General features: G+C 35.8%; 1 protein-coding gene across 1 annotated transcript in view; it reads left to right on the top strand.

The window, feature by feature from the left end:
• The window catches only part of LOC150098029 (uncharacterized), a 995,665-nt gene that overhangs the window by 186,290 nt on the left and 790,893 nt on the right, over positions 1-18,482 (top strand). Inside the window, exon 11 of the mRNA XM_090406661.1 lies at positions 11,958-12,011. Coding sequence (XP_090262787.1) covers positions 11,958-12,011 — 54 coding nt within the window. The remainder of the gene's footprint in view (positions 1-11,957; positions 12,012-18,482) is intronic.

Below are 18,482 nucleotides of genomic sequence, written 5' to 3'. Positions count from 1 at the left end.
TTCACCTAAACGCCTAGACAACTGTGCAAACTTTGGTTTTTCAAAAAAGTATGCCAAGACATCTCAAGAAAAGAACTCTGTATATTGGAAGTGGCTTGAAACCTGAAACCTCCAGCATCCCGCTCAGCTGACAATATCATCTAGGCTACATTCCGTCGCATGCAGCAGCAGCAGCTACAAAAAGATCATTAGCCAGTCCAAATGTGACTGACAAGGCCAAGTGCAGCAAACTTGTCTCTTGCTCAAATAACAGTTGAGCCTTTTTGTCCCTCAAAAGAGGCCATTGGGTGGAGCTTCTGTTCATCCATATTTCCACCTCTTTCATATCCAGGTGGTATCATTGTAACTTCACCCAAGCTGACCTATTAAAAATAATGGAGAAAGTTATCAACAATTAAATGCTTCACCACCTGGAATCCTACTAGTTAATTCATGATCATGAGTTTGGATTCTATCGCTCTTATTCCACTCTCGATCTCCTTGCTGACATCACCAGTGTAGGGACCTAATCTTGGAAAGGTTTGGCAAAACCACGTGGTCACACTAAATATTTCCATGGCTTATGTGGTCTGGCACAAAGTCCTACTTATCAAATTACCTTTCTGTGATTTACCTTTCACACTTTGCACCTGGATTGCCAATTTTTGCTCTGGTCATTGCATCCCATGGTATGTGATTTCCTTTCTTCAGATTTCCTCACTAATGCCAGGGTACTGTAAGGTGACTTAAACCAGAAATACACATGATGAGATTTAATGCCAGGTGGGGCATCTCCCAGTTAAACAGCCCCCCCCCCCCATTATATTTTCAAGACACCAGGGTGAAGAGTGAAAAGTCAGCTACTGGAACAAAAACTCCAACTCAGTATCTAGAAAAAGAAGAACAAACCCAATGTCAGAAGCACTAAATATAGGAAGCATCAGTATATATGAATGGAAAGAAAATCGAACTTGTAGAAGAACTGAAAAAGTGCACCATGTGGACATAATTGGCATTACTGAGACAAACAAGGCAAAAATAGGAATGCACATACTTAATGTACTTTTGCCCATACTCTTTCTCCTGTTCATAAATGACCTTTTATCACTAAGCTCAAATCCTGTCCATAATTTTGCTGATGTGTATTTCATTCATCTTACAATTCATTGCAGCCTTAGAAGAGAATTTGAATAGACTGTTCAAAGTTTTTTCACTTGTTTACGAAGTAAATTATACTTGCCAAAAAATTATATGCTTGTTTAATTCTTTTCAGGGTTGCTTAAGGGTCAAAGCTAAGTAACTAAGAGGAGATCTCCACATCACCTTTAAGGAATGGGGAGAACCGACTGATGAGACTTCTCACCTAATGTATAATCCTCATCTTCATGTAGTGCACCTCATTAGTAGGTATCCACTGGGTACTAAACAAACTGAGAATGGACTGGCAGTTTGGGACTTGGCCAAACAAACTGTACTCTCTGGTGGCTTAAACCAGAAATACATATGATAGTGCCACATGATGAGATTTAATGCCAGCTGTTAAACAGTGCCCCCCCCCCCCTCCATTATGTTTTCAAGACACCAGGGTGAAGAGTGAAAAGTCAGCTACTGGAACAAAAACTCCAACTCAGTATCTAGAAAAAGAAGAACAAACCTAATGTCAGAATCACTAAATATAGAAAGCATCAGTAGATATGAATGGAAAGGAAATTGAACTTGCAGAAGAACTGAGAAAGTGCACTAAGTGGACATAATTGGCATTACTGAGATAAACAAGGCAAAAACAGGTGAAATCTTACTAAATAATAAGTATAGAATGTTACATTAAGCAATAGCAATCAAGGAAAGGAAGGAGTGATGATAGCATCAGCACACTAGACATGAAGGATTGGAAGGCAGTTTTGAGTATAGCTATGTCAGCAAACTTCAAAATGGGGAAATGGACAATGAAACATCTGTACTTATGGTCCTACAAAAGCCTTTCCTGAGGAAGACCCCTCCCTGTGGACACCTGGTTTAGGATTGAGTAGACTTTCAAGTGATTGTGCTGGCCTCATTTTCTTTACTTTTCTTCCCATATTCTTCACTCTACTTCTGAGTCTTTTTTATTATGCTTCCTTCCGGAGCACAATTACTGGGATCCAATGTCCTACTAATTACTGGGATCCACCATTATTGCTGTGGTGTGACCCTTGGACATCCAGAAAGAGGGAATTCTGGTAGTCTTGCACTACTTTGGATGGCCTGGCCAGTAGTGATTGGCTAGTGCGCTTGCCTTCAAGTATCAACAATGTTGCAGTAAGCCTCTCTCTCTCTCTCTCTCTCTCTCTCTCTCTCTGCCCATGGCCCAGAGTCAGAACACAAGGCTTTCTATGATTCTGGTATAGCATCTGGGTTAGCCCTGGTGTTGTACTCCCTAGTGCAGTCATTGTTTTCTGATCAGTGAGCATCCGTATGTGGCTTTATGGTGGGCAAATGTTTTGGAGGAAAATTTTTTTACCCATTGGGGATAAATTAAATTAAACTTTCTAAGAAATTATATTCTTGTTTAATCCTTTATCCAAGCATAAACAAAGTTTTTTGCATTGAGTTCTTCAGGACTAGGCTACTTACATGTAGAAGCTAATGACTTTACATTAATTGCCTTGGTATCCCATAGTGCAAAGCACTCAAAAGGATATATGCTTTGCATAATGAATACTAAGGATAATAATTATTGTGAAGTCATTAGCCTCTGTATACAAGTACCCTAGTTGTGAAGATACTTCACATACAAACACCATTTGCTTGCACTTGGAGAAAGGATTAAGGCAAGATTTACTTACAAAATATAATTTTGTAAGCAAGTGTAACCAACAAAGTTTGTACATTAGGTATCTTCACAAATAAGCTTCTTGTATATAAAGACTGTTCACTTCACATATTTGCCTCCATATCTCATAATGCAAAGCACACTTCCTTTAGTAAGTGTGCTTTGTATTTATTATTATTATTATTATTATTATTATTCTCTCGGGGCACCCTGTAACCCCTAGAGAGTGCGTCCCCTGGGTGGCGGATAGGGGAGCCCACCATGTGTGTGTGTGTGTGTGTGTGTGTGTGTGTGTGTGCATGCGCATGTGTGTGCATGTGCATGCGTGTGTGTATATATATGGTAGGGTGGTCCGAATATACTGAATAAGGACTCATAGACCAACAGGGCCATAAGGGGAGATCATCTTGATTGTAAGGGAAGCGGCACTCCTATGGACTTCTAGCTGGATCTATCCTCTCCTTCTTAAAGTAAGTGGATCTTCCTCAAATTACTTTGAGGAAGATCCACTTACTTTAATCTTTCCTATAAGGCCTTATCAGCCAACACTTCTTATTTTATGACCCTTATGCTATTAGATTACTCAAGAGCCATGGGATCTTTTCATTTCTGGCCTTACAACTATGCCCTCTCTATAAACCTTACTATAATTCTTCTATAATCTACTCTTTCCCCTTCAATATACCCTATTCCTCCTATGGGTTTAAATTCGGAAGAAGGCTAGTTCAGAAGCCTTAAGGTAGCAGCCCTACTGAACTATTCCACTGTCAGGCTAGTCCCCTGACATAGAGAACATAATCCTACTTGTAAGCTGACAGAAAAAGATAATCGGAATGAATCTATGGGAAAAACACCCTGGAATGGAAAAGGTAAAACAAAAATGGAAACGACAAAATATAATACACATAGCAAACTGGAATGTAAGAGGAATAGCATATAAAGAAATAGAATTAGATCAGTGATTAAATGAAAAAAACTTTAAAATAGCAGTAATCACTGAAACAAAAAAGAAATTAAAAGGAACTATGAGAACCGAAAATTTTAATGTGATATACAGTGGAGTCGACAGAGACCAAAGAGCACAAGCAGGAGTCATGATTCAGATTCATAACTCCCTTTCAAAACAGTTAAAACATTATAAATTATGGAATGAAAGAATAATGGAAGCTAGAATAAAAATAGATAGAGGCTATTTAACAATAATTGATTTATATGCCCCAGAAGAAGGAAGAGAACAGGATAATATTGATTTTTATAATCAGCTACAAAACATATATAATAAAATAAATAAAAATTATTACATAATTTTAGCAGGAGACTTAAATGCAAGAATTGGAAACACAAAAGTTAATAATAATATAGGAATACATGGAGAACATATTCTAAACAGGAATGGTAAAAAATTGATTGACTTCTCATCTCATCTTCCTTTTCCCTCTTTTACCTTGCGGTGTCGAGGGTTTATTAATCATCGGACGTCAAACCGTTCACAGGATAAGGTGGTCAGACCTACTCCCCGGTGCATCCTATGTCTGTAGTGTTCATTGCTTGACTTTGTAGTTTATAATAACCTAAAAAAAAAAAAATAATGAATTCCTTCTATAACATAAAGTTTCTGTCTATATCTGTCATATCTGTCTATAACATAAAGACATACATAAATATACTTGGGCAGCAAGAGGATAGAAATCAATATTAGATTACTTCATATTAAATGAAAAGACATCAAAATTTTCACTAGATGTTAGAGTTCAAAGAGGATATGAAATAAGCAGTGACCACTTCCTTGTTAAAATAAAATTAAGATTACCACCTAAATGGCTACAAGTAACAAGAACAGAAAGAAAAATTGAAACATTTGTATTTTATTGAATGACACAAATGTGCAATGGCTATATGAACAAAGAATTAACCAATATCTAGACAAAATAAAACAAAATGTAGAAATAGAATGGCTTAATATAAAAACAATACTAAATGCAGCAGCAAATGAAAGCTTAGGAAAAACCAAAAAATTCAAAGAAAGAAAAAAACTGAAGATCTGGGATGATACAATCAAAGAAATAATCAAAAAGAAAAAAGAAGCCTACCACAAATGGTTAAGCAGTAAAAGATTAGAAGATGAAATAGAATATAAAAGAATAAGAGCCATAGCTAAAAGGGAAGTCAGGAAAAGATATAGAGAATCATGGAATAAATTTGTTTCTAATTTAGAACATGCTTTATATAAAATAAGACCCAATGTATATAAGATTTTGAAATACTTAAATACAGATACCAAAGAAAACATAAAATTAAACACCGAATTGAAATTAGAAGAATTTCTAAATTACTACACAGAACTGTGGACAGACAAATATTTTAAAAAAGACAACTGGCAAACAATTAACGAAAATGAAAAGGAAATAACTGAAGAAGAATTAGAAATCAGCCTGAAAAAAACAAGAAACAGAAAATCACCTGGAGAAGATAAGCTAGGTTCAGAACTATATAAATACGCAGGAACAAGATTCAAAGAAAGACTCTTATTATTTTTAAATAAAATTTACTCAACTGGTATCCCCCCAATAGAATAGAAAAAAGCAATTGTGATTCCTATCTTTAAAAAAGGTAATAGAGATGACCCTAAAAACTATAGAGGTATCAGTATACTAAATTCCTGTTACAAAATATATAGCAGAATCTTAAATAACAAACTAATGAAATATTCTGAAAACTTTATTCTAGAAGTACAGAATGGATTTAGAAAAGGACGATCATGTATAGACCCGGCCTTTTTGCCTAAAATTAATAATAGAGAAAAGAAGAGAATACATAGAAACACATATTGCATTTATTGACTTTGAAAAAGCATTTGACAAAGTTAAAAGAAACATTATTTAACATATTAAAAGAAAGACAAATACCAAATAATATCCTAAAAGATATCACAAGTATATATGAAAATAATCAAATACAAATAAGATTAAATCACGAGCTATCATATACGAGAAAGATAAACCAAGGGGTCCGCAGGGATGTCCCCTCTCAGCAACTCTTTCTAATATCTACTTAAATGAAATAATAATAAAACGGAATAAAAATTTACATCAAGGAATTAAACTTTCTCCTACAGTTAACTTAACACTCTCCTCTTTGCCGACGACCAAATAATAATTACAAATTCTGAAGATAACTTACAGAAAGCTATTTTAGATCTAAATGAGATATCCAGAGATTATGGTATGATAATATCTTTGGATATCTCATTTAGATTAGATCTAAATGAGATATCAAAAGATTATGGTATGATAATATCAATGGAAAAATCAAAAACTATGGCCTTTAAAGGACAAGATCCAGCAAGAACTAAAATAGTAAGAGATAACAAGATCTTAGAACTGGTGAATTCATTTAACTACCTAGGATGTATGATCACATATGAAAATGAAAAGGATATAAACGTAAAAATTGCAAAATATTTAAAAATAACAGGTGTAATTAACTCTATATTTAAATCAAACCTAGTTCAAAAACAAACCAGGCTAAAAGTATACAATACATTAGTCCTACCAGTCTTAATGTATGGAAGCGAAATCTGGACAATAAAACAAAAAGACAAACAAAGATTAATAACAGCAGAAATGAAGTTTATGAGAAAAACTGCAAAGTATACCCTATTTGATCACAAAAGAAATGAAGATATTATGAAACATTTAAACCAAGAACCAGTAATAGAAAAAATTTTAAAATATAAACATAAATGGATGGAACACATTCAAAGAATGAAAACAGAAAGATTACCAAAACAAGCCTTAAAAGTACAAGCCATTAGGAAAAAGAAAACCAGGACGTCCTCTTAAACAATTCAACGATGACTTCTAAGGCCGGAACAGGCCATGCTAGGCTTAAATCCTTGATACGCATGATTATTATTATTATTATTATTATTATTATTATCACCCCAAGAATCTCATGGAGTCAAAGACTCATCTGAGAGGTTCTTTTATCACACACACACAGCTCATCATACTGTGTCTTAAACACACTTAAACTCCTTGCAGATATCCAACCACACTCTTAGGCAAGGCATTCTAATCGAATGCTCAACATTTATTTGCTCAACAAGTTGATTCTTTGCACAAGTCAAACCAGATCATTAGATTTCACTGATACAGGACATGTTTATGATATGGCTTTATCCATAAAGCATGTGGAAGAAATGACCTACTTGTTTGTTGCAACTGATGAATGGTAGTCACCTGGGTTTGCTTATCATCGTTGGGAAGACAAAGATCATGAAGACAGGTATGAGTCCTTTGTCTTTCTTAAAGAATGTGCTATAGAACTAGTCTCTCACTTCAGTCTTCTTAATAGCTGTATAACTGATATTGGTGAGGTGAGGAATGATATGGATAGAAGATTAGTAATGGCTTCAGGAGTGTTCAAAAACTTATGGAAAGTTTGGAAAGGCAGTTGAGTATCAGTGAAAAACGAAACTTAAAATTTACAATAGTCTTATCCTCTCTATTTTGCATTATAGACCTGAAATGTGGATATTGTGTAAGAGTGATAATCAGACTTAATGCTTTTGATCAGTGGTGTGTTTAAGGAGTATCTTGGTGGTAAGATGGTTTAAACTTCTTGAATAATGATAAAATACATCAGAGAATGGTTAGCCACTTTTTTAACACTATCCTTTGTAAGGAAGGGCTATGATGTGAGTACTGTTTTGCTGTTCAGCAAAACTGCACTCACAGATGTGCTGTTTCCACTCTTATCTTCTTCTATAGTTATTTTCATGGGTGCTGTTTTGCTGAATCAATGATACTATTCCTCCACTTTCCTGCAAATCCATAAACATGATGTGCATGAGGAGCAACATATTTGATCCTTAAAAAAAAAAAAAAATCATCCTTATTGACATTGATGTTGTTAAAGGAAGGAGTACCTAGGCCTCACAGCCACAGGAACATCATACTTGACAGCCAAGACATTAGTAATATGCTTTTGCTAAAAATAAATTAAAAAAAAAAAACAGTGTGGTACATGATACCACATCTTTTTTGCATCATTATCATTGTTATTTTCAGCTGGGTAGGAGTCTAAACTAAGTGTCTTGCTGAAATATCCATTTAAAAATTAAAAAAGTTTGTTCTGCTGTTGCTAATTGCTAGATATATGAAGAGGTTTATGATGGTGCCTGGGAATTATTATTATTATTATTCTTGACACCTCCAAGGAGTCCGAAGACCCATTGCGGGAGGACACCCACTGTACAACTCTCCGTCTCCACCGCTACACTGATCCTCTACTACCAGTCATCTGCATCAACTGCCCACCACAGCTAGTATTTTTTGTCTGTAAATTGCGCGTGTTCTGAATTGTTAATTGAAGTGATACAACTGGGACATTTGTGAATATGGAAAAAACTGATTGTGTCTGCCTGTTTTGAAAGCATGTTTTGATCTAAGTAATAAAGACCGTAAGCTTATCAAATATTTCATTTATTTATTTATTTATTTTGATAAGTTTTTATATAAGACCAGGTATTCTAGTAGCAAGGCTTATACGTTGGTCATACATAACTGGTAATTAGTTTACAGAATTAACAACTCATATAAAGTATATAAATTAAAGATAACTTTAATAAATAACTTCTATATTTCAGCAACGTCACGCTGCCATCTTTAGGAACATAAAGATATGGTATGTGCACGGAGGCACTAACAAAAGCAAATGAGGAAGAAAGCAAGAAACTAATATTGTTCCTAAAGTCCTAATGGTGCCTGGTGCCCTCTGGCAGGCTAATTTGGTTATCTTGGCAGTTGGGCTGAAGTTCTCAAAATGTAGGTCTCCCAAATTTGGGGTAGTTTCATGCACCCAAATTTGTTGAGGTTAGGAACGTTTTTTAGAGCTGCTGAAGATTCCTTGAATAATCTTTCGTATTTAAACTTGCTGCAGTGTATTATTTTTGTTTTCTTCCAATGAATTCTATGGTGGGTATCTAAGGCATGGTCTGCCAGCTCAGAGCGGCTGTACTGGTGAAACCGGATGTAGTCTTTGTGTTCTGAAATCCTGATATTTGTTGTTCTTCCTGTTTGGCCAAAGTAGGACAATCTTCAGCAGCTCTAAAAAACGTTCCTAACATTTTGACCTACATTTTGACCTAACCAATTTGACCTAACATTATGACCTAACCAATTTGAGAACTTCAGCCCAACTGCCAAGATAACCAAATTAGCCTGCCAGAGGGCACCATTAGGACTTTAGGAACAATATTAGTTTCTTGCTTTCTTCCTCATTTGCTTTTGTTAGTGCCTGCGTGCACATACCATATCTTTATGTTCCTGAAGATGGCAGCGTGACGTTGCCGAAATATAGAAGTTATTTATTAAGGTTATCTTTAATTAATGTACTTTATATGCGTTGTTAATTCCGTAAACTAATTACCAGTTATAAGACCAGGTAGTCAGTGTTAGCTGCTATTGTTGGAGGGAAAAAAGTTGTTTTTGTGAAGTTTGAGAAACCTGTATAATACAAGAAAGTATGGTTTCTTATATTATCACCTTTCAGCCATCCTTTTAGCTTTTGTTCAGTTTTGTGGAAGAAAATAAACTGGAACAGGTTAAAATATTTAAATTACTTAGGCACATTGATCACAGACAGGCTAAATTATGAAGAAAGTATTAAACACAGAATAAATCTAGAGAGATTTACTATGACCAAACTTCCAAACATATAGAAAAATACACATCTCTCTAAAGAACTTAAAATCAAAATATAGAGTTCAATGGTGTTCCTCATAGTTCTTTATGGTGAAGAGACTTGGGTTATTAAACAGAAGGAAGAACAAAGATTGACAAGCTTTAAAAACAAGTGTTTGAGAAAAATTAATAAAACATCATGAACTGAAATGAAAACTAATCAGGAGATCAGAGAAGAACTGCACTACAATATTTCAACAGTAATAAAAATGTTATGTTACAGTTACAGTGATATGGACACATGTACAGAATGCCTACTAACACGTTTCCTCGAATTCTCTTTCTACTCTTCCATTAAGAGTAGTAGGAAAGAAACCACCATGAAGACCTAGAAGGAAATGGATAGAAAAGATCAAGAGTATAAGTGGTCTGAACTCTTACAGAAGTTTAAATAACTTGCCTGCTAATAGATTGAACTGGAAAGTTATTGTTCATGGCAGCCTCAACCCAACTTAGGCTGATGAGGAAGGTGATGAATGGATTTCAGGCAAGCATGTAAGGGTGTTAGTGGTAAGGCTATTTTTTTATTTTATTTTTGTTGCTTTCGAATCTGCTGTGTTCAAAATAACAAAATAGTGGGTTGGATTGAACTGCATATGAAGAGTAGATATTGTAAGCAGTACTAAATTGGTGGGTGTTAGAGTGGTTGATATAATAAGATGGGGGGATAGCCTGAATAGCAAGGGAGCAGTTAGATTTGGGAAAATATATGAAATAGGAGGTTACAAAAGAGCTGAGTCAAAGCCAGGTCTGGAGAAGTCATGGATGCGACTGGTTATCAACCCAAACTGAATGACTATAATACAAAAATAGCAGAGCTTAGCAGATAATGGAGCCCTGTATCTCCAACCAGAGGCTAAGTTAAAAGACTTGATTGAGCTGAGAACATGTAGTGAAAGAATGGTGTTGATAATGATGCATAAAGAAGACTGATAAACAAGGAAAATGATAATTCCAATGGACTAGAAATTTTGAAAACTAAAGAATATTTTAAAACCAAGAATTAAAGACCAAAAGGGAGCAAAAACCAGCAAAATATATGCTGATCCTGTATATATATTTCTCTAGTTTATGCTCCTTTTTTTGTTCTACATATTCCTTGTGTTCAGTAATTCTGATGTTGCTGTCCTATCTGTTTGGCCACAGTAGGACAGTTTGCAACTGTAAGGAACCTGGTAAACACCTGGCAAGTCATATTGTACTATGTTCCCTGATGATGGCAATTTGACTTGTCAAAATATTGGAAGTATTAATTAAAGTTATTGTAATTAATATTCAGTATATGTTGTAATTTCCTTAAAAGGTTTACGTCTAAACTAAACTTACCACCAGAATGCATGCAGATTTGGGGACTGGTTTTTAAGAAAATGAAGTTATTTTTAAAAGGATCCAAAGAAAAAGTAATTGTAGTAATGTCAGGTGTCTAGAATGCTGGATGTCAAGACAAGATGGGGGGGGGGGGAATACCTTCTGATGGATAGGAGGAGTAGGAATATCACTAGCGAAGGGTTTTTACTATATTAAAGTATGAGTTTTTTCTTTTCTTTTCTTAGAATAGGTAGAAAATGGAAAACAGGAGGCCATCACTCCCTGTAAATGGTACAAGGAGGATGTGATATGCATAGGAAAGTGAGGAAGTTTATTTATTTTTTCATTTATTTATTTTAGATGGAGAGCTGTTGGTGAGTGAGTGGAATGCATTTCTGAGAATATGGAAAATAGTTAACAAGGCTCACTTTTTTTTCCCATGTAGTGAAAGTCTGATGTTAATAATAATAAATAATAATAACCTTTATTAGCTTTAGCCATAGCATAGTATTTGGATTTTTCTGGATTGCTTAAAAAGAACTGTGAATTTTATTTCGGTAGGTTTTGTTTATATAGACTGTTAGTGGTATCTATTGACAAAGTTGGTCATTGGATTTTTTTGGGGGGAAGGGCGGGCAAAGTTTTTATTAATATCTTTTGTTAGAATGGAGTGTTAGTTCCATCAGTGTTAAAGTGATCAGTGTGATTTGATAAATTATTGAAGCTTTTTTAGATAATTAGTTTGATTATATACTAATCGTATCAAACATTATTGTTGGTGTTTACTAAAAATAATATCAGCTTTGATAATAAAAAGTATGTATATACTGTATATACCATGTTAGCTAGAACTCTGTAGATAGGAAGGAAAACAAATATAATGAGATATTGTTAATTGGTGGTGATCTTGATAACTAAGGAACCTTAATAGTTACAGTTATCAAGTTAATAGTGAAATATCAGCTTAATAATGAAATAATATAGTATATTATTATCCAGAGTTCTTCTTCTATCCTAACAAGATAATAAAAATGGCAGCATTAATAAAATTGTTTCATTTAAAATCATTTGATTCAATTTTTTTAAATTTCCTTTTTTCTCTCTTTCTCTAGGGTGAATTAGGTCCTTCTGGACCTCCTGGTCCACCTGGTGTAATTGGACCTCAGGTTAGTAACTTGTCATTATGTATAATGAACAACAAAATTGAATGTTCTAGCTTTTACTTTCAAAGGCTAACTCTTTAAAAATTCTTTAAATTGCTATTAGATGTGTATAAAAGGTGTTATTACTATTAAAATAAATGTGCACCCAGTGAATTTTCTTGCTTTTACTATCAAAGGCTAACTCCTTAAAAGTTCTTCAAATTGCTATTTGTTGTTGTTATGTGCCATCCAGTCATTTTTGACTCTTGGTGATCTTGTGCACAAAGACTCTCCATCCCACTCAGCCTCTTGTCCTTTCTTTTACCAACTGTAAGTTCAAGTTGGTAGTTCTTTAATGTTGTCCATCCAACTCTTTTGTGGCCTTCCTCTTCTTATCATTCTCTCAATCTTTCCCCAACATAACTGTCTTTTCTAATGATTCATCAGCTCGCATAATATGACCGAAGAACATCGACTTCTGTTTAATGATCATCTCCTCCAAGGAACATTGTGTCTTTATATTATCTAAAACTTTCTTAGTAGTCATTCTTGCAGTCCATGGGATTCTTAATAATCTCCTCCACACCCATAATTCAAATGACTCAATTCACTTTCTGTCTTTCTTTTTGATAATCCAGCTTTCACATCCATACTGGAAATACCATTGCTTTGACAATTTTATCTTTCGCGGTCTTACTCACACCTCTATCTTTCATAATTTTTTTCAGGTTTAACATCGCTTTTTTCCCCATTGCTATTACAAATTTCAATTTCATCTTCATCTTCACATTTACCATCATTTCTGATTGTGTAAATTATAAAAATATAAATACAAAAAAGTAAATCATAACTTTTAATGATTTCTATTTTATCTCTCTCTATTATAAATTCATTTAAATTGCCAGAAGCCACCACTTTTGTTTTGCTGATGTTTAAATTAAGCCCAGTTTTGTTACTTTCCATCTTAACCAATAGAATCAAATGCTCCAAACTTGCTTAGTTTCTGTTATGAGGGTTGTATCATCTACATATCTTAAATTATTAATTTTTCCGCCACCAATCTTAATTCCAGCTGGATCTTTGTCTAAATCAGTCATAATATATCATAATATGTCACATGTCATAATTTATTCACTATAAATGTGAATTTATAATTCACATTTATTCACTATAAATATAAATGTTAATCGGTGAATAGTCCGCTTTTTCTCCCATTTTTCTACGTTTTTGAGTGCTAAATTGTTTCTCTGAATACGAGTGTACTTCAGTGGTTTTTTTTTGGAAGTTAGTTGCTGTCGCGATATAATATATTTTGGTACCGTCGGAATCGAACGCGTAACGGTGGAAGACAAAACGAAGCTAAGTTACTGTATTTAGTTATATTTCATTTTATTTAATTATATTTAGTACTTAAATGTTCTGATGTTTGTACTTTTTTTCCTCTTATTTATTAATTGAATAATTATTAAAGATTAGGGTATAATTTGACAAAACACGTCACAGATAATAATGGCACCTGTGCGAAGGAAAATGGCGGCCAGTAATGAAGGTTAGCCATCGTTATCAAAGAACGGTAGCATAAAAGAAATGAGTCAGTGTACTAGCTGTGAAATGTACGCTTTGCGGAGTGCGGTCGGAGTGTGGTTAGATGATAATAAAGGATTGAATGTGTGTAGAAAATGTAGGGAGAATGCGGAATTGAAGTGTATTTCGGATCGTGAGTGTGATATTTTTGTCAACCTTCAGAATGAAGGAAACAGGGATATGACAGGAAACGGCAAGGTTGTACATGAAAATTGTGAGAGTGTGAATGTAGAAAGTGTGAATGATAGTATAAATGGTTTCTCAGAGAACAAAAAAGATGAGATAGATGCATTGAGTGAGATCGCGTTGTTGAATAGTGCGATAGAAAGAGCAAAACAGCAGCTAGAGTGCATGAACAAAAATAGACTGAATGAACCAACCAATAATAAAAGGTATGACAGGAAAAATAGACGTATGAATGTGAACATGAACAAAATGAAGGATAGAGTGCTGTATGGAGACTCGTTAGTACGAGGTGTGTTAGTAGAGGATTTGACAAAATCGTACCAACCTGGTGCGACCATAAAGGACGTAACTGCGTCTATTAGAGAGCAAAAGGAAAGGGTGAAAGAAATGATTGTTGTGGCAGGTACGAATGATTTGAAAGGAGATAAAATGGAAATGATAGAAGACCTGAATGAATTGTTTGAGGTAGCAAAAGAAAAGAGTGAGAGAGTTAGAATGATTAGTCTTTTGCCACGGTATGACAGTGAAATGTTTAAAAGGAGGGCTATAATTGCAAATGACTTTATGCGTGGGTTATGTATGACGAGTGGTGTGGAATTTGTGGATGTGTGGAGTGAGTTTGATGGGCGAAAGGATCTATATAAGATGGATGGCTTGCATTTGAATGGTTACGGTGTAAGAAGACTTGAGAAAGTGTTGCTGAATGTAGTGGATGTGCAAATTCAGGGAAACTAGATTTGTTAGGGGAGGGGGAGTAGAGATACAGTCCTTATGGAGGCAGTTGAATGTAAGAATGAATATAATATGACAGAGCAAATAAGGACAACAAATCTGAGTGGGATAGTTAATATAAGGCATCAAGGTAGGGTTGGGGCTAATGGGGGTCTTAAATTCATGTACACTAATACTAGGAGTATTAGGAACAAGAAGGAAGAGTTTTTGGCCATGGTTGGCACTTCCAGACCACAGGCTATAGGTATTAGTGAAACATGGCTGACTGTAGATGATATAACTAGTGGGATTGAATGTGATGGGTATAGTGTGTTCAGGAATGACAGAGAGAATAAAATGGGGGGAGGAGTATTGTTGATGATAGCTGATGAGCTCCAGCCAAGGAGAATAGAAGTTGAATTGCAGGATAGAGAAAAGAGCACATTTGAGGCCATTTGGTGTGAGATTGTGGCTAGCAGAACTAAATATACAATTGGGTGCTGCTATAGACCAGGTGATGGAAAAGATGGTGGTGACAGTATGCACAAGCAAATAGAAGAAATGGGTGGAAGGAGGGTGATTATTATGGGAGATTTCAACTATGGTCGCATTGATTGGAGTGAGGAGAGGACACACGGGAGGAAGGAACTGGATTTTATGCGGTTATTAAGGGATAACTATCTGCGACAGCATGTAATGGAAAATACTAGGTGTCAGAGAGTGCTTGACCTAGTAATTACATCTGAGGATTTGGCTGTAACAAATATGACCACATTGCCACCAATCGGTGAGAGTGATCATAGGGTCTTAACTTGGGAGGTGGCTAAAGGTGTAGAATTTTCAATTAAGACAGGGTACATGTGGAATTATCGGGCTGGAAAGTATGACAAGCTTAGGAGTTTGATTGGTTCAGTGCCATGGCATGTACAACTGCAAGGACTAGAAGTTGATAGTGCATGGGAGGTAGTTAAGAAGTGCTTGCATGAAGCAATGGCTGACTGTATACCTAGAGTCCGAATAATAAATCAAGTAGGGGTTAAATGGATGAATAACACCATTAAGCTTGAGTTGCAAAAAAAGAAACAACTATGGAGGGAATTTAAGGAGAAGGGTGACCGGCAGGCACATGAACGGTATGAAGCACAGGCCAGAAGGGTGACGAGTGTGGTAAGAAAAGCAAAAAAGGATTACGAAAGAACATTGGCCATGCAGGCTAAAGAGAATCCTAAACAGTTTTTTAGATATGTAGCAAGTAAAAGGAAAAATGTACATGGCAGATTGATTTTAAAGAATGCCGATGGTAGGGAGGTAACTGAATCAGTTGAGATAGTTGAGTTACTGAGTGAGCACTTTGCAAAAGTATATCATCCAGGTGGTGACATTGCAGAAACGAATAAACCAGTAGATTATACGGGAATTGTGGTTAATGAAGTGGAGGTGAGTAGTCTATTGCATAACCTCAATGTCAATACATCTGTGGGATTGGATGGTATACCAGCTCGTGTTGTACGAGAAGCAGCTAAAGAATTGTCAGTACCCTTGACCATTTTGTTTAATTTGAGTCTCGGGTCTGGGTTAGTCCCGAGCGGGTGGAAAGAGGGGAAAATAGTTCCACTGCATAAAGGTGGTTCCAAGACTGCTGTAGTAAATTACCGACCGATTAGCATATCAGGAATCATTGTCAAGGTCTTAGAGAAAATAGTCAAGAGGAAAATACAAGATTGGATAGAAGAAAATGGGATACTGTATCGAGGACAGCATGGTTTTGTGAAGGGTAGGTCATGCCTCAGTAACTTGCTCACGTGTTATAACACAGTGACGGCTGAACTGGATAAGGGTAATGGGTTTACGGTGATTCTACTGGACCTTGCCAAGGCCTTTGACAGGATTCCACATGGAATTCTAATCAGTAAATTGCAGCATATGGGAATGGACATAGGGTTGGTGAGATGGATAGGAGGGTGGTTGACGGAGAGATATCAGAGAGTGGTTTACTCGGGAGTAGAGTCCACAAGACGACCTGTGACTAGTGGTGTGCCACAAGGATCTGTTCTTGGACCACTGCTGTTTAATTTGTTCATAAATGATATAGGAAATGATCTGAGAGGAACAGTTCATTTGTTTGCGGATGATGCGAAGTTGGGTAGGGTAATAGTGAATGCAGATGACGTCAAAATTTTGCAGGATGATTTGGATAGATTGGAGGTCTGGGCTAAGGAGAATGGCTGTCAGTTTAATGTGGCAAAATGTAAGGTTATGCATTTTGGGGTGAAAAGATTGGCGGCAGTTTACTGCATTGGTGGAACCGTGCTCCAGGAAATTGATGAGGCATGAGATTTAGGAGTGTTGGTAGATAAGGAATTGAAATTTAGGGGACACATTGCAAAAGTGACCAAAACAGCTCATCAAATCACTTGGTTGCTGAAGAATACGATGACAAGCAGAGACAAGCAGGTTATTGTTCCTCTGTATCGAGCCTTGATAAGACCCCATCTAGACTACTGTGCTCAGATTTGGTCACCTAGGTTTCTTCTTGATGGGGAGGAGGTGGAGAGGATCCAGAGGCGAGTGACCAAGATGATAGCAGGTCTGTGGAATGAACCGTATGAGAACAGGTTGAGGATTTGTGGGTTGCAAAAATTGGTTGATAGGCGGAGGAGGGGAGATATGATTGAGACATTCAAATTACTGAAGGGTTTCTATAAAATTAATTCAGAAGATATTTTTGAGAACAGGGCTGGTTGTGAGAGGACTAGGGGACATCCATGGAAACTGGGCAAAAGTGTGGTTAGTAAAGGTGTTAGAGCTGGGTTCTTTACTTTTAGAGTAGTGAATGAGTGGAATGCGCTCCCTGAGTCTGTGGTGGATGCTGTGACAGTGAATGAGTTTAAGGCGAGGTATGATAGATACTGTATGAATGTCAAATAGTTGTGATGAATATGATTTGGGGCCTCCCTCGATGAGTCCAATGACTCCCTGGAGTTGCCCGTAATAATAGTAATAGTAATAGTAATAAATTTTAAAAAGGTAAGACGACAGCATACAACCTTGCTGCACCCCCTTTTTCCTCTCGGAGACTATCTGCTTCTCTAAAGACTGTTTTTACTGAAGCTTGTTGGTTGTAATACAGCTCTCTTATCAAGAGAATTAGATGGTCAGGTATTCCCATTGATCTCATTACAATCCACAGTCTGTTGTGATCCACACAATCAAAAGCTTTCCTATAATCAATCAAACATTATAATGAATACTTTAAAATTCTCTTGTTCTTTCCATAATCTGTTTCTAGTTCCTCTATCTCTCCTATAGCCTGCCTATTCTTGTGCATTTCTCTAGTCACGTATGGTTCCTACTTTGGTTCTATAATTCTCACAATCTCTGGGATTTGGTTTTTTTGAAATTGGGATGAATGCTGATGTTTTCTAATCTTAGCCAGTATATTTTCTTTCAAACCTGTTGACAAATTTCACTTAATATATTTACTACTTCATCCCCAGCTGTTCTTAATAATTCCAGTGACCACCATCAGCTATAGGAGCTTTTCCTTTTGGCAGCTGTTAAATTGCAGATATCACTTCACTTTTCATTATCATGGGTTCCTCAACAAATTCTCTCCTTTCAAATTATCCTTCAATATTATTATCTTTCATGTACAAATCCTCTACATACTCTTTTCATCTTTTTTTTCACCGCTTCTTCTTCTTCTTCCATCAAACATTTACCCAAATTATTTTTTTTTACAACTCCTAACCTAGGGATAAAGTTCCCTGTAACATTATTTACCACCAGATTTAACACCAAAAATATGTTTATTTTTCTAAACAGATTTCTTGTTCTACCCATAATATTGCTTTCTTCAATTTCCTTGTACCTTTTGTTTAGATGTTTTTCCTTATCTTTCCTTGCATGTCTTTGGAAATCTGCACTCAGTTGTCTAGCCCTTCCTTTGTTTCTCTGAAGTTTCATTTTTATTCTTTCCTCTGCTATTTGAATAGCTTCTTCTGACAACCATTT

Source organism: Typopeltis vanoorti, chromosome 16, assembly GCF_054136105.1.
Source record: "Typopeltis vanoorti isolate ZY-2024b chromosome 16, IOZ_Tvanoo_1.0, whole genome shotgun sequence".
In the NCBI taxonomy this organism is placed as follows: domain Eukaryota; kingdom Metazoa; phylum Arthropoda; class Arachnida; order Uropygi; family Thelyphonidae; genus Typopeltis; species Typopeltis vanoorti.
Note: the sequence above shows the minus strand (reverse complement) of the source record. Positions and strands in the feature narration are given on the sequence as shown.